This window comes from Neopelma chrysocephalum, unplaced genomic scaffold (assembly GCF_003984885.1).
Source record: "Neopelma chrysocephalum unplaced genomic scaffold, ASM398488v2 Primary Assembly neopelma1_23, whole genome shotgun sequence".
In the NCBI taxonomy this organism is placed as follows: Eukaryota; Metazoa; Chordata; class Aves; order Passeriformes; family Pipridae; genus Neopelma; species Neopelma chrysocephalum.
This window is the reverse complement of record NW_020897691.1, coordinates 12,806,300-12,832,821: the sequence shown is the minus strand read 5'-3', so window position 1 is coordinate 12,832,821 and position 26,522 is coordinate 12,806,300. Positions and strand designations below refer to the sequence as shown.

The window sequence follows — 26,522 nt, the reverse complement described above, 5'->3', positions numbered from 1 at the left end:
AGACCAGATTGACACAGAAACAAATTTTTAAAAAAAGTACTATAAATACACTGCATACAAATAAGACATGTAAGCCAATGCAGAACAATGCGGAAATTACATTATTAAAAGTTTTTATTTAGGTTTGGTCAGTACAGGTAAGATAATATCGGAGTCACAGAGCAATATGCATCAACAGGATACAACAGTTCTTAAAAACTGAGTAACTATGCACACAATTAATAAACATTCGGTCACCTAAGGAGAAAATGCACAGATGTATGGTGGGAAAAACTGTAATTAACACTGAAACTACTACAGGACTCCTTCAGTAAGTCCTTCTTTTTAGTGATAAAACTACTGTACTGGGCAAACTTGGCAGTCATAAACCCACAGCTATTATGACAAATCTTGAAGGTGGTGTAAGTATAACAGTATGAGTAAGAATGCCCTTACACAGCACAGGTTCTAGATATACACAGATTTGTACAGACATCATTTATGTTATACTTTATGGAAATAATTTCCATTTCAACTTCACATTAACTCATATAAAAATAACTTGAGCTACACAAACGTCCTTTTAGCAACATTCAACGTAATTAACTGTTAAAATTTCCAAAGTGGCAGAGGTATTGAAGCAAAAAGAAACCCACGAAAAGGCAAAATTGTGACAAGTATGCACTAATTTAAACGGCTTCTGGACAGTATCCTCTCCCAGTTTCATGACACTGTATAAAAATTTTGCAGAAAAATGTTACAAAACTGAACCCTGCACATTTACACTGGAGTCCAAACCATTCTGGACATGACGAGAACCCACAGTTCTGTTACCTTTCATGCTCACTGTTTTCTCCTCTTGAGGATCATGATTGGAGTCTGTGTCATTTGAGTGGTGAGTGAGAGAGTTTTCACTGCCAGTGGGAGAGTCTACACTTTCATACCCAGTACTGAGCTGGTTTATGTAGCTACCACTTCCTCTACCAGTTCTATCTTCAGAGTGGTTGGACAGCTTATTACCATTCCCTGGAGAAGCTGTGAAGTCATCTTCTGTGCCGCTACCCTCCCTATAAAATCCAGGCCCAGACGTCCGCTGATGGGAGGAGCTACCATTGCTTGGTCCGTTTGCCAGGCGGCTGCAGTCTTTACCCACAGCCTCTCCCTGGTCTGTAGGCTCAGAAGATGGAGTCCTGCTGGTACCTGGGTTGGAGACCTGGGACTGCTGCTGCTGATACTGTGACAACTGCTGGCGAGTCTCCTTCAACTGCTGCTGAAGAACTAGAATGGTACTCTGCATACCCTCTACCTCCTCATCAAGTTGGATGATGAAGTCATTCAATTCTATGTAAAGAAAACACATTTGTTGCAAACACTTAATAGCCCATATATGGACAAGAAATTAAAATCCCATAACTCAACATTTTATGCTGAAATTTTTTCAACAAACTATTTTTCAGCCATCAAGTATGCACTGGTTTTGATACTCTGCCTCTGAAGGAGAAAATGCTTACTTGTCATATCTACTTATTTTTTATACTGCTATTCCAAATACGTAAGAAAAAATTAATTTCTGGGTAAGAAGATATATGGAAAAAAAGCTCAATTCCAATAATAAATATTTCACAAATAGATCCTAGTATGTCTACTCTTACTCAAGTATAAAACCTTAGTGGAAATACTGTAAAAGAAGGACCATGAACCATATCCAGATATAACAGATCTGAATAACTGCGTATTATTTGCAAATAATTGCAAAAGCTTATTCAGTAACAAAAAAAAAGTTCCCGTCATATTTAAAGGAAGTTTCAGCTCTTACTCTGTTTAATCCTTTAAATTCTTCAAGACAAGGCACAAAAAGACTTTCTTACCAACTAGGCTGTTAATTAATTCTCCTGGGTGTTTTAATATTTCTGTACCAGAAAACAGTTTTTACAATTAGAACTCCATTCTGGAGCAAAATGAATCTGACCTCAAAACAGTACAAGAAACACTAACTCCCTTAGTCTTCCATTCAACTGCACCATCAATTTGACAGAGCAAATAAAGTGCAAACTGCTTAATATTGTAAAAATTCATAAAATTAAGGTGATCTTGCTGCTATGGAAAACAATCATTTGGAAAACTGTTCTTGCAGGATTATTGTCATCTTGACTCATACGGGAAGAGGCAATAGGGGCTCAAGAACACTTCTCAGTTCTAGAGACTACTTTATTCAAGAGAAGTCTTTAAAGAATGGCTACAGTTGCTTCAATTACATGATAAATTCTGTTAAAGTACACTATCAAAATAGTAGTTACAAAGCAAAAGGGTAACTATTCAAACAAAATGACATTACAGAATCATTTACCTTATTGATTCTAGTTATTTTATAGTACTACTTTGTCAAAAATATGAAAATATGATCAGGGGAAGAAATATCCTTTTACAGGATTTCTCAGACTTACATCTGATGTCAAATCAAGTCTATGCTATCTTACAGATTTCAGATGTAAAACAAGCAAAGATATTCAGGTTTATGTGATGTCTAAATAGGTCGTATCTTAAAACTTCACATAACCTACTCTAACATTCTGTTAAGAACCACCGATACCATGCAGAACTCAAGACTGAATACTTTTTAAACTTGCATTTTCCCCTCCATTTAATTTATACAAGAGGTCAGAGTTGAAAGGCAATTTCAATTTAGATGTACAGTGTTGTAAAATTTGGACTGTGAACACAATAAGTTATTTTCATTCATCTAAGTTACTTAAGGAAAAAAAAAGTCTATTTTTCATATTCTCAGGCATTGTTAGAAAGTTGTTGATTTTTTAAAACAAATTCAAAATGAGTCAGAGTTAACAAGAAGCTTTCTGTTCTCAGTGCATGCTTAGGCTTCATGTATTGTTAACAGCTTTCATCCTGCCAATTCACCAATAATGGGTGCAGTCTACACACTTCCTATTAAATGGCAAGACCTAAAGTACAAAAATCTCAATTTCAAAGGCTGCATTACCGGACTGCAAATCCCACCAGTTCCCCCAAAGTTAAGCATTTGGTTTGTTTGTTTTTAATTAAGACTACCAGTGAAGACTTACAGTTGTCCTATTTTACTTGATATTGCCATTTCATTCCAGCAAAGATGGTTTTACATTATGTGTATAATCAGGAAATTAAACTACCAGAAGTGCAAGGCAACTTCCATTTTCTTTAAAAAAATCCCTTACCATCCTGACTGCTTTTAAGTTCCTCACTATATTTCTTCTGTAAAGCCAACTCTGCCTCAAGCTGTGCAATACGTCCTTGGGACAGCTGCCTTCCAAGCTCTTGATTCTCCTGGATAAGCATTCGACACTTCGCCATTAACTTTTTCCCTGTTTGGCTGCAAAGGAAAGAGCCATCTATCACAAAATGAATACAAAACCTTCAGTAATCTTCCTCAATCACAGTTACAGACAAAAAGGAGATGCAATTTCTGCATGTCACAATTCAAGGAACATTATGCGTCAACATAATTGTCATAGCAGAAAGTCTCCCTATAGTTACCACATGCTGTTCCAACGCCAGTAGATCTTCTGCCGCTGTCCCATAAAGTGGAAGGCAAGTTTTATTACTGAAAATATGAATAAGCATATTGTTCTTTGATACCAACATCTGGATTATCAGTATGCACAATCTTCCATGTGCCAATTCTCAATGGACCTATATATTTGATTAAAGATGTGCTTTGCAATTCAAAAGATCAAGTACTGCATAAAAACTACATAAGCAAAAACCTTCCCAATTTATTGTACTAGTAAAATTGAATAATTAAACTTGAATGAAGAAAAAGTTGCTTGGGGGAAATAATAAATCCCATGTTAATTTTTCATAGTGACATCCAATTTTCTGTAAGAAGCTTAAGCATTCTTTAAAATGCTGTCCAGGTACTCTTATTTAAAAAATGAGATGTCCATTTTTCAATTCAACTTATATGTTTGACAGTCACATGCATAGTCTGTTTCATGACTTCTATAGTCAGTATTTCTTAAGTACATCTTGTATGGTGAGGAGTGAAAATGTAGATAAACACTGGCAGGACATTAAGGAAGGAGTATATTACTTATCTACTTCCTTTAGACTGACAGATTTCACTAATAATTAATGATCATTAGGATGTTCAGTTTCTGAAAGAAGTGAGAAACAAGCAGGAAAATTATTTTCAACTGACAAGATTTTCTTTACCAAATTGGTAACATTACACATCTTTAATCTTCATTATAAAAATCACATTGTAAAAGCATTATAGGAAGTAGTATGCAAATTAATATATAGGCAATACAGCTGACTCCATAAAAGAAAAAAATTTAAGTCCTTTAGGACTCTTGGTCTGCCAAGTCAGGATAGCATCCTCAGTTTTCCTTTTAATAGGCTCGGCACCATAATTAAGCTGTCCTCTTTTCTACAGAAATGTAACCTCTGCCAAAAAAACACCCAAACTTGAACAGGTTTATTGTGAATTCAATGGCAAGACTTGCATTACTTTTCAAGACCAAGAAGGTCATTTAGCTTTTTGTTTGTTAGCTTTTAAACAAGTGACAAGTATTGAAAAAAAAAATGAGGATTAAAAAAGTAGAACAGGAAACTTCTGCTACAATCACAGCCACAGTTCTCTCCTGCAACCAAAATACCCAAACAAAAAACCTTTAAACAATTTCCTTATCAACTACCTTTTGAGCATTCAAGCCTTAGACAAATTTTAAGCTCTGCCAACTATGCCCCATTTAACATTTTCCGACTGACTTTCCCAAATCTTTCAGATGGGCTGCTCCAGAAGGAATCTGGCTGTGTAAAGTCCTGGAGGCCTGAAACTCTGCTAAAGGCAGCAGCCTGTTTTCTTTCTTGATGTGATGTCCAATGCCAGGTCCTTGAAGTTTAAATTGTGCTGACCTAATACAGTCCAAGTCGCACACTTAAGATGCAAGTTTCCTTAGAGATGTTCATTCTGTGTAAAGCAGGACCACTTTGGAGATAACCAATGTGACAGATCCCAAAAGTTATTAGGCAGACGTGATTTTTAGCCATTTGCAAATTCCTGTTACTGTATTCATCATTACTACAAGTAGAAAAAGTTTACAATGCTTAAATCATTTAATGCTTTTCTCTTCACAAACCAACGCCAACTGTAGAATTAGCAAGTACCAGTTTCCTCGGAATTGGGACAATTTTAGAATCCCATTAATTTCTTCACGTTAACTCCTGCCAAAATGTAAAATATTTATTACCTGTATAGAAATTTGCATAGTTACCTATAATGCTATTTCTCCCCATCAAAATTTTTCCAGATGTTCTGAACTAGTAGGGCAGCAAGTAACCTCCCCTTGCAATTTACAAAAACAACAACACATTCAAGAACACAAAATCCAACAACTATTAAAATAAATCCTATTAGCTGTAAAACTAAGTTCAGCATTGTTTTCACAAATCCTCTTGAACATACATGCAACAAAACCTGTAAGAATGTAAGCGGTTAAATATCAGAAGACTAGAGTTTGTTGTACTAGGTTTACTGCAAATGACTTTTCTACTAATTTTTGTTCCAAGTGTATACTGTTTAATGATGGTTGAAATGGCTTAGCATAGCCATTCCTTTGATTACATGCCCTTTTATTTTCCCCTCCAGACACCAGCAATGATTATGCTTCACTGCCTTATCTACAGTTAAGGTCCAGAAATAACTCCACTTAGGGCTGCAGTTATAACATGTTACTCACACCAAGAGCTTCAGTTAGGAGCTAAATAGGACCAAAAACTAGATCAAATGCCATGAATTAAGAGAAGCTGTATTTAAGGGTGGACAATTAAAACAATTAAGGAGGGAGGCAAGATGCAAAGAGAATGAAAAAACCTCCAAGTATTTTACCTGAGTAAAATTTCTTTACCTTTCCAGAAAAAAACCCCAGCAAAATCTTAACCCAGTTAACAAAGACAGCCTCAATTATTTACCAGGAAATAGCTAATTTTCTATATTCCAGCTACTGCATGTATAAATTACGAACATTCACACCACTGACTTAAAATTATATTATGCAAATTAGGGTATGTTACAGCTACAGAAATAACATTTTCTTTTGATACTTTAGTTTGAAAGGAAGTGGCAAGTTACTTGTCTCTCCTCAGTTGTAAACACATATTTAGAGCCTGAGGACTTAAGAAAACACCCAATCTGTACCTAAATGTATTAAATAATTTTCTGAACTCCAAGTTAAACAAGCTATCTGCATGGCATGCCTCTTTCAACACACAGTGAGCTTTACAAATGGCTTGGTAACACGTCAACAATTTCTTAATGTAAGTCTTACCTCTGTTTTGGTGCTAGATCATTAAAATCTTAGATACTGCTATAGCAAAATCATTCCAGATGTATCACTTTTAAAATGGTAAAATTTTTGTGTAGATTTTTCTTTTGCTGTTAAGTCATTACTCATGCAAAAAAAAACAAGCCTGCATAAGTATACTTCACTTTGATCTCATATTAGTCAATGAAGGACAAACAGTTAAAGATACTTCTGAGTGAAAATTATGTAATGGCATCTTAATAAAAATCATCAAAACAGTTAGAATACATCACCTTCTGTGACAACTGGATGTCTTTTTTTTTTAACTTTAAAACTGAATTTTCTACGATCAGACTGAGTCATAAAATATTGCCAAACTGTTTTAAAAAAATCAAAACCTCAGATTCCTAAAAAGAACTCTATTTTCTAAGGAAAAAAACCAAACACACAAATGCTACACCAAATCTACATTTTGCTTTACACACCTCAGACATGCACTGTCCCAGATTGCTACTTACAAGTAACTTGGGACAACAGAACAGAGGCATCAATAGAGTAGCAAAGACTCCTTCACTGATTCCACCAAGGAAAATGCATGCATTTAAGTTTTTTTTTGGTTTGTTAAAATACTGACTTTGTTTTCAGAGAACGAGACAATGCAGAAATAACAACCTGTTCAATTCTCGTTCATCCCAGAAGTTTCACAATACAACAGTATAACCAGTGTTCCTTGAACTATAAATTACAACTATTTCAAGGCACAATTTATATAGAAGCGCAATACAAAAAAACCCCAGATGTACAACGGAATAAAAGCATCCCACCAACACTGAAGACAGTTGCCATCATGTGCCTTCTGTATTGAGCATTTGAGATCAGTTCTTAGTATGGAAGATTGAAAAAATCTCATTTCTGCATGAAAACATGCAGTGAAATCCTTATCACAACCAGGTTTTTTTACACATGCTAGTTGTGACCAAATATATATTACTTCCAACAATTTAAAACCTGCAATTAGATGGAACGTACATTTTCGTACAATCCTAATTTTGAGGCATCCACAGTATTAACCAACCATCCAGAAAACAGTTCATTATTTAGCAACAGTGACTTAAAGCTGCATCAGGTGCTAGAGAGCCCAAAGGCTAAACAGTCAAATGTGTACATATCACTGTTGTGATATCAAATAGCACTCTCGTGGCTATTCAAAATTGGTTAGCAAGTAAACTCTTTAATGCAAAATTCACCTCATCGAGTTTTGACCCAGCAGTTCAGTGAACAAGCAGGAAGTCCACAGTCTTATTGGCAAAACTGACTTACAGTGTCTCTAAGTCACTAGGCTCAAGGTTAAGAGCGAAGCATATTCCACTTCTACATTTTACGGGAATTTTACATGTTCAATTCATGATTTATGATCTCTAGGTTCTCTCTCCTCCAAACTGTCTGTAGACACAGTGTGCCACAGACTTTAGACTTCTGTTTCTCCCTCTATTTTCTTCAAATAGAACAATTTTGCAAACGTCTACATGTTCTAGAAAAGATTTTTTTCGAAGATGGCCATTTCTTCAGAACAGTCCGACGCTGTCAGGCCTCTGAAGCAAAGGGGGAGAAAAAAGCTGAAACACAAGGTTCATCTGGTAAGTTTTACATTAAGCATTACAAGCTGGACAGTATAAGAATGTGGCCTTTGCCTCAAAACGTCTGAGTCTTGGTGTGGAAACGAGTACTTGGCTGTCCCACCATAGCATTCTCGTAGTGGGACTGTCAGGGAAGTCTTGACTGGGGAGTATTTGTTTTGTTTACCTATCAGGCGTAAATTTCCAGGCACTCAGTTCATTTTGGGCTTGTTCCAGTTTGTCTTTAGTCTGTTCCAGTTCACCTTTCATTTTTAGGAAAAACAAGTTGATGGCTGGGTCCACCATTGTTGATCGCAGTTGGGCAACGCTAGGCTGTTGGACTTGCTTGAGGTACTGAATCTGATTCTGCATAAAACAAGAAAAAAAGACTATTATTCATACAATATTAAATAAAAACTGAAAGTCACTTAGATGCAAATAAAAATAGTTACTCCAAAGATAATGTCAAGGTAGCTTGCCTTCTCTCAACACTGTAACCTGAGAACTGCAAGACAAAAATTACTTTTGTGCACTTGTACCCTATCAATGTATATATTCACCCAATACCCCATCCCACCACCTGCCAAGCTTAACCTTCCAAGGCAGATTCCCCTCTACAGCACAGATTATTTTCTGTATGTCAATTTACATTTGTTAAAGTAATAGCTGAAGCATTAGAATGCTCCCTTTCTTTTCTATCTGCCTGCACTCTTTTGAGGGGACAAAAAGCATATGGAAAGAATTATCCGCTTAAAAGAGAGAGCTAATTTCCATTTCTGTTCAGTGAAAATTATTAAGGAACATTACAGCTAAAATTTTAAGCAAATAATAAAAAGGATTTTACAAACTTCTAAGTTTTTTTGCAAATGCAATAGTCACTTATGATGCAAGATTTTGTATTTTTAAACAAAGTGACTTAGAAATATTAACAACAATTAAAACAGTTTTTGGTTAGGTTTTATTCTCTTGCAACAACCATAACCCAAAAGATCCACAATTTTATAATATTTAGAACCCAGAAAACTTAAAATACTCAAAATTTCAGAAGCAGTAACTACGAGGTTTTCTTTTAAATATAGCATTTATTAGTCAAAACTTTTATGTATTAAAATAGGATTAACTTGTTTTGAAACTTTCTTAAATTTTATTCCCAAGAGGCTTCTCTTAAATTGTATTAAACAGCAAATGTTTAGAACCCAGCTAATCACCAGTATCACAGCAGTCTACACAGAGTGTTAATCCTTAAAGTTAATTTATTATGCTCCCTAAATCACACATATTTTTCATCAGCAAGAGGTGAACAAAGTTCACCTCAAAGTTACTTAAAGATGTTAAATAACATTAATTGAAAGTCACATGGTTTGCCTCCTGCTTCATGCAGTCTTGCAACCAGACTTGACAGCAACAGATTTTCACTGACGAACAGTAAAGGGCAAGAGCATCCCTCCACACTTGGCTTTACTTGCGGCACACAGCACAGCCAAAAGCACTGTCAGTTTAATCATTTCCCTGTATATACAGTTACTCTGTTACAGGGTCTTTACGCAGCAACAGTGAAGCACAAAAAATCCTATTTACATTCAATGTGCAGTAGCAACCTCAGTCACTTCTAGATTGAGGATAATATGTTTTAATTTATATATTGTTAAGTAGCAACAATTCTTCAATTTTACTTCAAGTAAGTGATTTCAAAGGTACTGAAATAACTGAAGTATTTCCATTGACACATTAATGTGATATGAAAATAAAAACATTTAGCTACTTACAAAAACTGAAATCATACTTTAAATAGACAAACTTTTATGTGCCTAAAAAGAAATATAAGGGGAATGAAGCACTGCATATAAATATTTCCAAGAAATAAAGCACTCAAGAACCCACCTACAAACATTGCATAGAAATAGGTAGTCCAAATTAAGGTTATTCTAACATTTACTGGATGGCATTTTATCCCCACTGGTCCTTTGCCTCACTGAATGCACAGTATGTTGCTCACTCAATAAATATCTATTTTATTTATTGTTATTGATGTATCTTTTCTATCCAGTCAATCAGTTTTCTGATTCTTCCACTACTGAAGTATTTCAACAACCTGTCAATTCTTTGCATGGCTAGAGCTAGTAGAGGGTGAAACAGCTACACACAAAGACAACTTCACTGGCAATACATTTCAGAAATATAATTATGATACAGCAACATCATTCTCAACCTGGTTTTAGACAGGAATCACTGAGGGGGGAAAAAAGCCATGTTCCTTGTCTTATGTAGGCCCAGATTCCTCCCTCTTCCACTGCCAGCCTAAGAACTAAAAAAGATTTCTTGGACTGATAGCACACAGAATTGCTGCCACTGCTCTCATGCCAGAAATGCACTAAAACACTCAAGGACCCAGCTGATGCTGTCCAATGTCAGTTATTTGACAGTCTCACTGGGGTCTCCCCAGCTCACACTCCTGTACCCAGCAGATAGCACTTGCATGGGTTCCACCTCAACTATCATTCCTAAAACAGTCATGTAGAAAGAACTTACTTAAGCTGAACAACCCTTGCTTGTTCCCTCCCCAGACTTAAAGACCATTTATTACTCCAGCTTTTCCAACTCAAATTTTCTCCATGTATCCACAAGTGCTTTGTCCAGTTCTAACTCCAGAGTTCTCACCTGTCAAACTTTTCACCCCTGGAGATGTAGCAACCTCCTCCCAATATGACCTGCTCCCAAAGCAAGCCCAAATCTCTTCCTCTTCTGCCTATTCCCTAATTCCATTCATCTTCCTGCTTAGCCAGCCCAAACCTCACATTCTTGCTCCCTCTAACCACTTTCTGGTACGAATCACCTCCCAGTGATATTCCAGGTGGTAAGGGTTAGGGAACAGGACAGTTTGCCTGCAGTCAGGACCAACTTCAGGCTACAGCTGAATATACAGGAATAGTCATGTCCAATGCCAGACCCCAGGGGATGCCCACTCTGAACCTGAAATGCCTACTGACTGTTCATATTCCCAAACATGAAAGCGCACACTAGCTGGTATTTTTCAAAAGCCCAGCAGGTGGACAAGTAGAGATAATTTTCACAAACAGAAAAAAACCCTTGGTATCAGTTTTCTCTCTGTTCTAACCCAAGGCAGGAGAACACTGAAAGTAGTCTATTTAGAGGACATCAGGCTGTGTGGGGTTTTGTTTGGGTGGATTTTTATCTCTTTTTGTTAAGACAGACAATAACATTTTCAATCCCTCTTGTTCTCACACATTCTTGAAAACAGTTGCATCCTTTCAGCTGAAATCATCCAAAGATAGCCACAAAGTACAGACTCTCTGACATGAAGAAGTTAACAAAACAGAACACAGGTGCCTAGCAGAAATTGTAAGCAATCTAAGCAAGTACAACTATATATCCTTATAAGGAAGGAATAGGAGGAAAGAAAGCACAGAAGAAGAATAAAAGCAGAGTTGTAATCTAAACCACAAGAGTAATGACTATCTAGGTGCTACAGTCCAATTGCACCCACAGTAAGTTCCACTCACTGTTATCTGTTCCATGGAAAACCTATTTGAGTAGCAAGTATTTCCAAATGTCCATCTGCTTATTGACCTACAATAACTGTGCAGTAAAGCCTGGAAGGGGGCTAAGGCCTTTCCCTCAAGTAACAATAACCTTGTCAAAAATAAAGTTATTCTACGGATTAAAAATTAGACATGTCAAATAATGTCATATGGTGAATAGTTTTTGTTTATTAAATGATTTAGCAACGTAGCTTAGCTTTGCATCTCATCCAACATTATTTATTTTTCTACTGTCACTTTCCTGAGAAAATACTCTCTAGTAATACGAAGTCAAGCAGTCCTTCTGACCATCTTGAAACTATGTGCATTTAAACTTGAAAACACCTACAGGTGCCAATGTCTCCCTTACAGCTTTTATGCCTCTTCTTCAAGGATGCATTTTCCTACCTCCATACACTATGGAGATTACATTCTTGATGTTATTCACGAGTCAATACCTGGAAAAGTGTAAGCCACATGAGTGTGTGGGCATGTGTACGTCTTCTGCTTCTTTTTGGTAGGTTGCTCCCCACCCCCTTGTTCTTTGTTAAAGTACACTGAAAATAAAAGCTCTTCAGAAGTTCTTCTGAACAGATGTTCTGGAAAGACTATGCTGCTATAAACATCTAACCATCTAAGTGCAGTCAAAACCCTATAGTGTTCATCATCTTGTCAAAATTCACAGCATTAAATACTTGAAGTTTTTAACTCATTATTTTAAAAACAGGAATAAAGAAAAGTAAATACAGTACCTACAAATATGGTTTTGGTGAAAAACTTTTAAATATTTATTGTTCCAGCTATATGCTCAGGAATTCAAAAGAATAAAAAAACCCCTGTTATTACTGCTGTTCTGCATAGCAGAATTTATCAGTAAGACTAACAAGAGAAGCAGGTTCAACATAGTACTCTTACTACTAGGTGTTGCAGTATAGTACCAAAACAGATCTTCATTAGCATCCTGGGCTGCATTAGGAGGAGTGCTGCCAACAGGTCGAGGGAGGCGATCCTTCCTCTCCACTCAGCACTGGTGAGATGTGGTGTATGGCGTACAGATATGGGCTCCCCGGTACAAGAGAGACACAGACATATTAGGGTGAGGCCAATAGAGCCTTGAGGATGATTAAGGGGTTAGAGCATGTGACATACAAGCAGAGGCTGAGAGCGTTAGGGCTGCTCAACCTGGAGAAGAGAAGGCTCAGACAGATCTTATCAATGTGCATAAATACTTGACAGGGAAGTAAAGAAGGCAGAGCCAGCAGTGACCACCAAAAGCAATGGGCACAAACTGATACACAGGAAATTCCACTTAAACATAAGAAAACACATTTTGCTGTGTCAGTCAATCAATACTGGCACAGTTCACCATGAGAGTGTGATCAAGAGTTTTAGGAGATGCTCAAAACCCAATTATGCACGCTTCTTAGTAACCTGGTCCAACTGATCCTGTTCTGAGCAGGCAGGTTGGACTAGACCCCTCAGTGATTCTGTGATTAATTTTTTGCCACTGCAAAGTAAGCTTGCTTTATCCTCTCTTTTTTTTTTCTGTTTTTAACACTACTTTCTATGAACTAAAATGATCTTATGGTCTTAAGAGCAGTGAAAATATTGTGTACAGAGTTAAGTGTCACACTACTACACCTGACAGCTCTGAAAATCTTCAGTGGAAAAAACAAAGGAAGGCTTGAAAAACCAGAGGAGAACTACAATACTAGTTATTGGTTTCGCACAGAGCTTGTATTTTTCGTAAGAGAACTTCTGAAGAGTATGTTACAAGAACTAGCAATAAGGAGCTTTTTACAATCTTCTTTCAGGAACTGCCCAGTTCAGCAGATGAAAATGTTAAGAAGGCAATCCAAACCCCAGATCAAAAGAAGATATTTTCAAGAAAGTAAAACTAAATACAGAAGAAAAAGTCATAGAAAATACCCAGAAACAAGGGAAAGAGAAACAAAGATCAACAAAAAAATTTATTTAGAACAAACATTAGAAACCATGTAGCAAATCTGCCAAATTTCAAAAGAACTTCCTCTGAAAAGTCAGTAACTCTTTCACCTACCTAGCCAAACAGATACAAAGGCTTACAAATACCTTGTTATCCAAATCCAAGGTAAATATCAGTCTAAAATCTCCCAAATGAAACCCAGTAAACTCAATCTTATCCTTATGCTTTAATTTGTTCCTGACTCTAATGACAGTCAGAAGTAACATTTTTGGTACACATGCACAGTTGATAAATGCTAGAAAAAAACAAGCATGGCACATGTAAGAACTAGCTTGGTTTTAAATAAAAGTCGTTCCAATCGGAACTGCTGCTGAAAATCAACTGAAATAACTAATATTAAAAAAACCCCAAACTTCAAGAAGTGATCTTTACTAATTCAATGAAAGCTTAAGTGCCCTGCCATTTCTTTAAACACAGAAAGTGTGATGCTACAGATAGACAAAAAACACAGCACATGGATACTGCTCAAAAGCTGATATTCCTCCAACTGTCTAAATACACTTATCCTTTATAAATACTTACAGTACACTCTTGCATCTCCTGTTCCTTAGTTGCCAGCCTCATCACCAGAATATTTTCTCTTCGGGCAGACTCTTGCTGTTGCTGTTTCAACTTCTCTTCTGATTCTCTCAACCCCGTCACATCATTAGCTAATACAAGCAACAACACAAAAAGCATGTTTTATAGTATCCTCTCATGAAAATTTTTTTAAAAGACAGCTAAAAGAATCTAAAAACCAAATTCATAAACAGAAGTAGTCACAAACAAGCATGACTGAAAAAGGCATAACTATAACAAGCATAAATAAAAATCAAAATATTACTAAATATTATAAAAGCTTTACAACAGGGGGCTTTAAATCCATATTCTGGTCTTTCCTTAAGACTTACTCAAATTTTGAAGATGCTTCCATGTTTCTATAGGAAGTAACTTTTAAACTGCTTGCTTAACCAACTATTACTACAATTTGCAATTTGAAACTTGGGAAGTTGAAACCGCCCTGGTATGTAAAAGAAAAGGTGAGGCCAGGGTAGGGAAGGAGGGAAGTATATACTCTGGCAAAAAGCAATCTGCAGTCTGTAAGACAGTGCTGTTTGTGGGCAATCCTCAAACTCCACGCTCCATGAGCAAACAGTAAGACATTCAAGAACTTCAGGAATGGCAGTTCAGTCACAACTGAAATTCTTCTGGATCCATGAACATTTATGAAAATTTATATATGAAATATGAGAGAACGCAACACATTTCTAAACTACTCAAACAAGAACACATGCAAGCAACCCAATACCAACTGTATACATTCACTGCTACTTGTCATGCATAAAACAATGAAAAATTTGAATAATTTAGAAAAAAAAAACTAATTTATCAGCTATAAATGGAAACTAAGAACACTTGCTTCATGACAATTATTTCTAAATAATTCTTTGCAGATAATTCAGTAATACTGATTACTATGGCCTGTATTGTTCCCCAAAAATCAGGAAACTGGGAACATTGAAACAACTTATCTAAGGCAGAGTGAGATGTGAATGAAATCAACTGCTTCCATTTACTATATCTTAGTCTCTCTAAAACTCAAACATTACGGGACAACAGTAAAAGAGGGACGTAATAACAGCAAAAATAGAGGACATCCCTTTGGACTGACAGGAAAATACCCTTTGGACTTAGTGGTACTATGTCTTTAAGTATTTAGACTGAAAAGGTGAATGGAAAGCAGCAAATACACCATCTCCAGCTGCCAACATAATTTTTAAAAGTGACTTAGGATTGGCTATTCAGTCACTCCTAGAATGTATTCATATTTTCTCATTTCAGAATAGGACATTTTTCCCACTATTCCAAAAGACCAAGTTTTAGCTACCATGTAACAACAATCAGATTTGCCTAATCAGATCAAACATTACTTGGGGGACTCACTTTAGACATTTACCTCTTAAAACTATTCCCCCTGCCAATCTTACAATCCTGTAAGACTACTAAAGGCACAGACATTCATGGAGTATTTCAGTAGATAAAGTTTCCTTTCTCATGGTAAAGTTCTGAAAAGATGTGTATTTATGGGGTTATGCTTTGAAGCCTGTCCCTGTCCCAGCAGTCTGGATCCTAGAAAACCAAACTTTTTAGATGCTGTGATAAATCTGCAACAGAAAAGTTGATGAGAAAGTTGGGAGAGGCTGAAAACTTACAGTAGAAAAAACAGGGGCTTTTATTCTGACAAGTGACTCACATCATAGATTATTACATCTTATTTCCAGCAATTTTAGAAAACACAGATATTACTTGACTGCTCTGCTTTATACAAACATTCAGATAACTTGTACCACTTTGAAACTTGGCTAACTTACAGTTAAGGTCTGTGTATTTGCCCTCCAGAGCTTGCACGTATGCTTCATACTGTTTCCACCTATTGCAGATATAAGCAGAAAAAGAAGTGTTTTCTAAAGCTCAGTTTATTAAATCAAGGCATCTCATTCCTAAGCTTCCAGAATATACATTGATACCATAATCAGAAAACGTCAAGAGGGAATGACACAGTTGCAGAAGAGACAATTCCAGTTTTAAAAAAGGGGCTTTATATTGTGAAAATAGTTAAATCCACTTTGCATCTTAAAAGAATTAAAAGGTAGCTGTGCATTACAACACTTAAAATTGACATCTTAAAAATTACTGTAATATTTTAGACAAACATTGGGATCAAACACTAATTGTTATCTTTGTAATGTAGCCAATATGCATCTCATTCTCACAGCAGAACAATTCAAACAAAATTCTGTAACAGAAACTGTGATACAAATACAAAATTTAAGTCTGTTACCAAGCGAACAAGACAAGCAGAAGCGTATTATAATACACTAGAAATGGCAGTCTAGGTTAAGTAGTTATATCAGCTTGTTCAAATCAAGACCATTCTCTGATTATATTCATCAACCAGACCAACCTCTTTGAAGGTACATTATTTAGGCAATTCATCCACAGTCAGAAAACACCACACTTAAAAGCACTGCTTTTGATACAAACCATTAAATCAGTAGCAAATAAAGTCTACAGTGAAGTTTAGCATGAAATGCCATATGAACAAAGTTCACAGGGTAGGGTTTTGGGATTTTTTTTGTTTTGTTTTTAAAACAGTACTCTGCACCAAACTATGTCTGTTCCTCATGATGATACAATTCCACATCATGAAGAAGATTCATCCAACAGCTCACCACTAAAGATTTCTGTTCCCTCCTCCCACCTACCCTTTCTCCCTAACACCTATTTTCTGCCAAACTCATCACAACTGCTCTATTTTAACTCTGTAATCTACACCACTATCTGAATTGAAACTGCAAAATCTAACTCTAGGTAATTTTTGACCGTTTAGTGAATTCAAACAGCTCATTGAAGGCTCTAAAAAGCATCAGATCTGTAACAGCAACTGAGATCACATCACTGGAAAAAGCAAAAGGAAGCACAAGATCTTTTCCTTCAAGCAACAACAAAATTTTGCATCTCTTCAGCTGAACACAAAAACAGCATTAATTAACTCTCTTAAGCTCTGTAAAAGAGAGCAGCTGTATTTCTACTTAAACCTCTAACTTATCTCTCTGCTCTAAGACTTTTCACTATTTGACCACTAAAAGTTCTGTGTTAGTTTAGAAGATTTCAATCCCCCAAAAGTAAAACTGAAAAGGTCTACTAAACACCAAAGCCAGAAAGAAATAACAGAATTCTGCATGAAAGAATTGTAGGCAATAAAACAGCTGGTCCTCAAATATACAGGATTACTTGACTTCTAAGTTACACTTCACAACTCAAAAACAATAATTCTCTTAAAATCGTGACACACCCACACTCTCATAACAGGAGAGATAAAAAGAGCAAGTGAAACCTGAAACACAAGTCAAGTAGACATGACAGACCCCTACCTGAAGAAAAAAAAAAAAAAACCCAAATAACCACCCACAAACAAATCACATAGCCTATGGTCACCAAGAATGCTGGAAATAATACCTCTAAGTCACCTCTCAACAACTGCTAGTATTTAGGCAAGAACCAAACTCCTAGAAAAGAAAACCCAAATGGCACTAGGTCACATAGGGATTTTAAGTCATATGCCTGCCGATTCTTCTAGAAAACGTAACCCTTCAGACACAGCTTTTTGTCAAAAACCTGGTGAAGACTTGCAGTTCAAGCAACTTCTATTGGGTCTGGCTGAGATGGAGTTAATTTTCCCTAAAGCAGCCCTCATAGCACTGTGCTTTGCATTGGTAGCTATCAAGGTGCTGGTAACACACCTGTGTTTTGGCCACTGCTGACAAGTGCTCAAAAATCATCAGGGCTGTTTCTCCAACACTCCCCCCTCACCAGTAGGCTGGGGATGGGCAAGATCCTCAGAGGGAACAAGAGCCAGATCCAAACAGACGAAAGTGATATTCCCCACATGATGTCTGCTATGGGGCAGTGTGTGTAAAGCCCTACTTCCCAGGAAGTGGCCAGACACTGCCTGCCAAGTAGAGAATCAATCTTGGTTTTTCCCTTGGCTTCCATGTGCAGCCTTTGCTTTTGCTTCATTAAACTGCTGTTACAGTGACCAACAATTTCTTTCCATCTTTTCTTGTGCCTTTCAGTGCCTTTAATAAAGTTTTTTTCTAAACACAGTCTTTCCAGCTTATTTCACTGATTGTTTCCTCTTGTTTACAGCAGTAGGAAAGTAGAACTCTGATCTTAGGAAAGCTGAAGTTACAAAGTTGAACCTTCTGAAATTAACACCAATGAAAACAAAAAGGGAAATAAGGAACTACCATAGAACAAGTAGTTTAAAAAAAAAAAAAAAAGATATTGAGGATCATTGACAGTATTCTCAGTGCTCCGACCCAGTTAACTCCTAACGTTTAACTCTTACCTCCTTATTCCTTCTTCTCTGTTAAGACTAAAAGGCAGCTTTTTACTCCAGTCATTTTGATTTCCACTCAATATTGGCTTCTTGATCTATTTAGTAGTTTATGTCAGTAATCTGATGGTTTAATATTGCCAATCAGATGAGCTTCAAAACTGCTACTTGGAAAGGCACTGAAGAACAAAGACAGCTGTACACGGAACTGGGAGGACAGTCTTGAATCTGATTAACATTCAATGTGTTACAGTCTCATAAAGACTGGAAGGTAACTGAAGCAGCATTATGTCGGTTACTTAATTCCATTCCTTCTCTAAAAATATTAAGCAGACTTTATAGAGGTAATTTGAAGCAATGGAGTCTTTTTCTTGAAGCACGCATTTTTTGTGCTGATGTTTGGGGTTCACAATAAAAATGCACTTGAGGGTAAGGCACACACAGCAGTGCACCTAGGCTGTTCCAAGAGTGACTGGCTCTAAGTCCATGTTCACTGAAGCTCAGTAAAAGCACTGCATTTCCTCAGAACTGCTTGTGTAAATCAGGGTGCTTCAGTGTCTTTCCAACTAATCACTAGGCTAAATGATCAGGGCAATACTGATCAGATTTTTAGCTAAGCCATAGTATTTTGTTACAGTGTTCCTGGCTCTTCTTTCTCTCAGAAGCTCCTACACAGTCAAGCTAAGTAACTACTGCCTTAAAGAGGGGAAAGATGAAGATGAGTTCACAGCAACAAGTCATGAGACAAGCAGAAATTTAAGAGACCAGATCTAAAGGCTTTGTGTCGATCCTGCTCATGTTTACTCAACAAAAGTTAAAATGAGCAAACCTAAACTATGTACTTTATGGAAAAGAACAGTGAAATTGGGATTCATAGCACAGAAACTGACAAAAAAAATTAATCTTTTCCACATATATGTTTTATCACTGCAATTGTATAACGATACTGCTGCAACCTGAAAGACCAAAAGGTGATGACACATATCCATCTTAGAAAGCATCTGCCTCACCAAAGCATAGACCAAAAAACATATTCCAAATCTTAAGACAATCTAGCAGTTAACACATGCTTTTCCATGTCTCAAAGTAGTTGAGACATCATTGATTAAAACAGATGTATAATAGTAATAATATTTTATTCCAACCTACAAATGAAGCCAGCAGTTAGTGTAATAACTGCTATTTTTATGTGAAATCACAATTAGAGGTGAACTTGCTATAAATCCATAATATGCATCCCATACAAACAAGAACAATATTCGGAGAACTGCTCAAAACACTCACAGTAATAAAGCAGACACAGCCAAAACAGCATTTAAATTTCCTCTTCTGAGTATAGTGAACAGTCATTCTCTTTACATCCATCAACTGTCCTTTTTGAGAGTATAAGTTACTTTTTCTACACACTAAGAATATGATTCAATAGCGACATAGCTGTTATTGGCAAATTCCCTTCAGTCTCTTTGTTAACACAGGTTAGCTGCTAATATACTTTACCTCCTTAGGTGTATCCCATCACATCCTCACTTGAATATATGCTGGAAATTCATCTCTTCTACAGTTGCAACTAATCATTGCAAGTTACAGAAACTGATTACAATAGGAAGCCTTTTTTTGTTTTCACACTAATCAGTCAGAAAACAGGTGGCACAGAATCTATGCTTTGGTACTTTGACAGGAATTTTATAGCTGGAAGTAAGGGCACAGCTTTAGAGGCTTAGGAGTTCGCTATTTCCAGAGATAATCTTGAGCACAGAAACTTCTATGCAAAGGATCACAAGGCCAAAACCACTTAACATCAAAGCAGCATTTTTCCTTACTGCTTAAATATATTATTCCTTATTACCCAGAAGACTACATACTCAGAGGAAGCCAGAAACCAGTTTTAAACATAAGGAGCCAGATTATGTTTACTCCCTAGAAAGAACTGTCACCCCAAAAGTATCTGGCAGGATAGTTTACTCAGACAGGAGGGAGAGCAGCTGATCATCACATACATTAAGTGTTGCACATATATCTCCAGGTTTCTACACAATTTAGTCTTTGTTCTATGAAACAGCAAAATTTACCTCGAGACCCTAATAATGCTAACAACTTACAATGTACAAAAAGCCAAGAACTAAAATTTACCAAAATGCACAAACTACTCCAGCAGACAAACAGATGACCCGTGGATGCCTAGTTTAGCCAGCTCCTTGTTTCCCAATTAGGAAATTCAGGCATACAGAGACAGTGGCTTGGGTCGGTTTCTTTAAGCAGGTGGTCTGTGCAACAGGATTGCCTATTACTGTTTCCATGGTGACCCATCCCTTTCTAAAAGGTGAAAAAGATGGCCAGGCTCTTCCTTATGCAAGTTCTAGGTAATGAAAACTTAATTTAAACATTTTACTACTAATGTCTGAACATGCTGAGAAGATGACTGCATGGACTAATAAAACGTAAAACATATTGTAGGAATAAGAAGTTGACATTTTTCTGAAATATGTTGAAAATAACTTCCTATCTAGCAAGGAATGTAAGCAATCGTATCTTCTATTGTTACAGGTGAAGAAAAAACCACTCCTATTCATGTATTACAAAATATCATTCAGGAATTCTGTCTCTTTGGAAAAAGGGTTCCCTCCCAAATTACAAATAAAAATATTTGAGATGAGAACTTTACAGAAGAGATGCATCATGAAATGGATAAAACAGTTTTTCAGAACAAGGATGCTAAAAAAACCCTGAAAGTAAATTCACACATCTTCCACTAGAAATTCACTAAAATGTTAAGATGAAAACCACACTTTTTACTTTACCTTAGGATAAGCTCATCTCTAGGTAAAACCTTAAAATCTGCTTCACTAAGGCGAACCTGTGAAGTAAAAAGAAAAGCACAACTTATCAACCTGTCATGATTACCTGGGAGGGTGAAGTCACAAGTAATTTTAAAACATACCTTCTTTGGGAGAGGTTCTTCATTCGTCATTGTGAACTCTGAAGGGAGAGAAAAAAAAAAAAGGAGTTTTATTTAGTGTAGTTCCTAGTGTACAAGAAACACTGAGCAAGTCAGAAGCTTGTACTCCTAGCCTTATATTTTTTTATTTGCACTATTAGACTACTGAAATATTTGTTCCACACAGAGCGTTCCACAGAGCCAGAGTACAACCAACACAAGTTTGCTGCTGTAATCTAGATATAAACAAGTCAAATCCATTTTCTCTAAAAGTTGACCAAAAATTTCTATTTATGCCTAAATTGCCAATCAGTAATCAATTCTTCCTATTTAACTAAGCAAAACCATGCAACTTTGTATCAAACAGACATTTCATATGTGTCTACACCTATTTAACATATTTTACAAAGTAAAGGATAATCAGGGTCTGAGGAAAGCAATTTATACTATATACTTCAGAACCTCTCTGGAAAAAAAAAAGAATTATTTGTGAACATTACCACTACTGTTTGAGTTATGTCAAAGCAACATGTTCTTTCAAGAACTTATTCTCTTACTTTTAAGATTCTAATAAACAGGAAGTATTGTTATTTTAAAACCCATGTGAATATTTTCAGGAAAAGTAAGATATAAAGTAATGGTTTGGATACAACATCAAATTCAATTCCCCTCGTGCATATGTAGCACAATAGGACTGCATTGTGCTAGGTTAATTATTCGCACTGCCCTGAGTTACAGGACATGCTTCCTTATCTCAAAAGGATAATACTATACATAGTATTTTCTACAACTATGATACATAAAAAATTCTGAGTTTGCAGATCTTATAAGCATAAATGGAACAACAAACGCAAGGTTTGCTAGAGGCATGTATCTTTGCAATATGCTTTACAACAGAAAAGTTGCATGTAATATTAAGAGTCAACATGCTTGTAAAGCTGCTACAATGCACATATACCAGAGAAAGGACATGTCAACTCCTTGGTTGTGAACACAACTTCAAAGAAACAATGCTCTTAAGTAGTAAATATTTTATTTTCTCAAGGATTTTTACAGATTACCATGGTATTTTCACAATGACACCCAATGAACTAATTTAACTTCTCCAAATCCTAGGACAAATCCTAAAATTGTTGGTAAGATATGCAAATACACGCCAGTGAAGTAAAGTGTCTTGAACCTACATTAACCATAGACAGCTACACAGAACCCTACCAAACAAGGCCCTGGTTAACAACAAACAAAACAACCAACACACACTCCCTTCCTGTAATAAATACTGACATTAGAACCCACGTAAAGAAAACATTCAGTAGAAGCATCTCACTTATGAATGGCAGCTTCCTGTTGCTGGGCTTAGTAACACACAGGCACTTAAATGCTTCCCTACACTAAGGAGTTTCCCCCCCTCTAGCCCCCTTCCCTCCCACACCCAAGAAGTTACTCAAGCATTTTGCTTGAAGTTCTGGATGCAGGTCCTTATTTGAGACTGTTTTACCAAAAACGCAACCTTAAGTATCAAATAAAAGCATAAGAGACTATTGATAGAAATTGCCAGTGCCCAGCTCATGCAGAGTAACTTGAGATCACAGAGGGAACATTTGTGACCCCTGTATTTAGATTGCCTACCTCTAGGCAATCCCTAAAGTTATTTAGAATCTTTAACTCCTTCGTAGTTTGGAAGTAGTCTTGAAGATCTTGGCAAGTGTTAAGTTCTTGACAGAGAGAAACGTGTTTTTCAGCTGTTCCACACAACTACAGCTAACACTGCTTAAACTGTGCATAGATTATGTCAGGTGTTCCTCAAAATTTATTAAATATTAATATTAAATATTAAAGATTATGTGTGTTCCTCAAAAAAGTACCAGAAGCACACAAATAGTAAAAAAGGTGAGTTTCCCCAAAGACTTGGCTTGTGAACTCTTTTGCAGCATACAGCAATTTTATAAAGACTTTATTACTGTCACAGTCAGGACTGCAAGAAATCAGAGACTGACGCTCCATCTACAGGTAGTCTACCTCATATCTCCAGACCTCACACAAAATTCCAGCACCCCTTTCTCCACAGCAGCACCAGACCAGGCTACTCTAACCTCTATGCCCAGCACATCATCATTTACAAAGCCATTGCTTGCTTTCAGACAAGAGCACGAAAGTGAAGACTGAAGTTACTGTCCACCACATTACAGAAGTTACTGCCTTCCTGCTACCTGTCATTATTCACAGTGATAGAACTACACACTAAAAAATAATACACTAGCAAGAAATATTCTATAGGTTATTTTTGAAAACTCAGGTTGATAATATCTACAAATAAACACTTAGTGCTCTTTCTGTACATATGAATTTTACCTCACTACTCTCCAGCTTTTTGGGCACCTAGAGTAACTTCCCACAGGCTTACACATTTATTACTGCTACATACTGCTATCACTGCGTTCAGTGTTTTTCAGACACATTAAGAGTATCAGGCTGACTACAGCAATTTTCACAGTGATTTGCCTTAGTTTTCTGTTAATAAACAGGTGAATTTATATGCTACAGACAACAACACTGCAACTGAAATGTTAATTCTTTGAATTTAATACAGTAACTTTTCAAGCACTGTGCATCAAGAGGTGCTTCTCATCACTCAGCTCTCTTCTAAATGAGATGATCTCTCTCCTACCAAGATCAGAAATCTTGCAAGAGTGTGAAGTGCTACTTTCTACAATAAAAAGAACGAACATAAACAACATTCTTGCATAACTGACTGGAATTAACACGATTATATTTTGTGATTTATATTATGAACAGCTTAACTGTACTTTCCTAACTAAGCACTTTCATGATTTTGCAGAAATGGTGGCTGCCACACATCACTCCTTCTGCATATCTGCTCCTGGCAACCAGCAACATAAAACCATACTCCATGCTTAAAACAGTAACACAGTAACATTGTCATGGACGCTAACAGAATTTTTAGGAAATCTCATAATGTTTTAGGCTTTTATGGCAGTTTCAATACAAAGATGTGAAATGAAGAAAGGGCATTTTAATTTTAGGAACTATGGTAGGAGCCCGCACACCTTTTCCTACAACATTTAGAAAACATGGAATTTGAAGATTTTAAAAAAAAACTAGTGAATAAAAGCAATTGAATAACATCAGGTATGATGCTTTACTAGTTATACCTGAAGTAACTGTAAGTTATTTAAACAACATGAAAAAAGACTCCCGAGGGGAAATCCTCAGGATGGGCTCCCAGCTCCCAATGTGTGTATACATATAGATACCACACAGAATTTCCAGAATTATTAGGGTTGGAAGAGACCTCTAGATCATCTAGTCCAATCCTCCTGCCAAGGCAGGATCACCTACAGCAGGTGACACAGGAACATATCCAAGGGAGCTTTGAATGTCTCTACAGAGGGAGACTCCATGACCACCGTGCGCAGCCTGTTCCGGTGCTCTGCCACACTTAATGTAAAGTTCTTCCTCTTGTTGAGGCAGAGTTTCTTGTTTTTCTTAGTTTACGGTCATTGCTCCTTGTCCTGTCTCTGACCACCACTGAGGAGTCTGGCACCGTTCTCTTGACACCCGCCTAACAAATACTTATATGTATTAATAAGATCCCCTCTCAGTCTTCTCTACACTAAACAGGCCCAGCTCCCCCAGTCTCTCCTCATAAGACAGGCGCTCTAGACCCCCTAATTATCTTCGTGGCCCTTCACAAGACCCTCCTTCTGTCTTTCCCTTTTTACGTTTAAAAAGGAAAGTTTCACAGCAACACTGACTGGTCAACCCTCACACTGGTCAGCCTCGGCAGCCGCGGGGGTCCCGCCTCCCCCCCTCGTGGGGCGCAGCCGCAGGTGTCTGACAGACCCAGCTGCCACCGCCCCCCAGCGCACGCAGGGCCCGCCCCGCCGCCCTAGCTCGCCTCCGACGAGGGACGCGACAAGCGTGTCTCCCGCGGCCGGGAGACGCGGCGGCTGCCGAGGGCAGGGCGGGAGGAGGATGCCGGCCGCGCAGCCAGGCCGGGCTCCAGGCCTCACACAAAATGGCTCTAAATGCTTCCGCTCCTCCCCCCCGTGCTCGGGGTGAGGGACGGAGGCGCCGCCGGGAGTTCGGCACTACAGGACCGCGGGGTGCTCGGTCTGTCCGGCCGGCCGGCCGGGGCGGAGCGCTCGCGCGGCCACTCACCTCCCGCCCGCGGCGCGGAGGCCCCGCGCCCCCCGCACGCCGCTTGCCTGGGCCGCGCTCCTCCTCACATCAAGGGGGGGCGAAACGCCGCCGCCTCCGCGCCTGCCGCCACCAGCTGCGCGGGCGCTGCCGCTCCACAGCCGGTACCGCCGGGCCCCTCCGCCCGGGCTTCCCCTTGCGCCGCTCCCGCCCGCTCTTTATTTGCGGGTTCTCTGCGCTACAAAATGGCGCCCAGGGAGGAAATGAGCGCCCGCCCCGCCCCGCGGGCGGCGGCTGCGCGCGCACCCAACGTGGGGCGGCGGAGGCGAGAGACGCCGCAGCGGTGCCGGGTTCTGGCGCGGACACCCCGTCCCATCCCTCCCGTGGGGAATCGTCGCCCGCCCCGCCGGGAAGCGCCGCCACTGTGGCGGGCCCCGCGGGGTGTCTGAGCGCCGATGTAAAGCCTCTAAGCCGAGCAGGAGGCGCAGCGCCCGTGTCCCTACGCCAGCCTGAGGGTGCCGCGCGGCCTCCTGCCGGCGGGGGGCGCTGCTCCCCGGCGGGACGGAGCGAGCGGCGCCCCCCGCCCGCCAAACCGGCTGAGGGGCGCGGGACCCCGGTGTCTCCTGGGAAAGTCGCTTGGCGCCTTCCCGGAAGGCTGGTAGAGAAGATGGGATCTCTGGGAGGGAAAACTGCGCGTAGCAGTTTATAACTTGCAAGATGGGCGCCGGGCTTCTCGGTCTGACTGCCGGGGCGGGCCAGTGTCGTCAGTCGTTAATGATAGATAAAGGACTTCAATTCCAGCTGCTTCCAAAGAAATTAAACATCAGTCTCCGCATTTGGGAATAATAAGCAATACAGCACAGTGTTCGCCCTTCACTTCAGTCTAGCACTGAGCTGCTACTTTAAAATCGATTTTAAAGTTTACCCTTCTTACATATTATCCATGATTTCTCAAGCAATGCTATTAGGACACGTAAATACTCTTCCCTCTTGCTGGCAAAGTCGTAAAGCTGCTGCAGGCTAAATTAGTTTGTCACCTGGGTTGCGCAGGTGAAATTGATTGTCACTTGCTACATCGCTGCTCCAGGAATTTCTCCTGACTGTTACTGGTA

At 38.4% G+C, this 26,522-nt stretch overlaps 1 protein-coding gene across 3 annotated transcripts; it reads right to left on the bottom strand.

Annotated features, from left to right (window-relative positions):
• Positions 1-96: 96 nt before the first annotated feature.
• On the bottom strand, positions 97-25,671 carry WTAP (WT1 associated protein). 3 transcript variants are annotated; one of them, XR_003534867.1, is made up of 9 exons: positions 25,432-25,671; positions 21,253-21,290; positions 21,113-21,168; positions 15,787-15,845; positions 13,958-14,085; positions 8,079-8,257; positions 7,523-7,867; positions 3,186-3,340; positions 821-1,320 (listed from the first exon to the last, which is right to left on the bottom strand). XR_003534867.1 is itself a non-coding variant. In XM_027687197.1 (8 exons), the coding sequence occupies exons 2-8, from the start codon at positions 21,280-21,282 to the stop codon at positions 737-739; spliced, it is 1,191 nt and encodes a 396-aa protein (XP_027542998.1). In that variant the 5' UTR covers positions 21,283-21,290; positions 25,432-25,661; the 3' UTR covers positions 97-736. The 3 variants fall into 3 exon arrangements, 2 of the variants coding, with proteins under 2 accessions (XP_027542998.1, XP_027543008.1); XM_027687197.1 differs by lacking the exon at positions 7,523-7,867 and having other exon boundaries at positions 97-1,320; positions 25,432-25,661; XM_027687207.1 differs by lacking the exon at positions 7,523-7,867 and having other exon boundaries at positions 97-1,320; positions 25,479-25,661.
• Positions 25,672-26,522: the final 851 nt, after the last annotated feature.

Excerpts from the sequence above, each read along its gene's own strand:
- WTAP (XM_027687197.1), bottom strand. The coding sequence starts at position 21,282 with ATGACGAATGAAGAACCTCTCCCAAAGAAG. Across the intron at positions 21,169-21,252 it reads AAGAACCTCTCCCAAAGAAG|GTTCGCCTTAGTGAAGCAGA; the intron begins GTATGTTTTAAA and ends TTTACTTCACAG. Across the intron at positions 8,258-13,957 it reads AGGAGATGCAAGAGTGTACT|AATCAGATTCAGTACCTCAA; the intron begins GTAAGTATTTAT and ends TGTTTTATGCAG.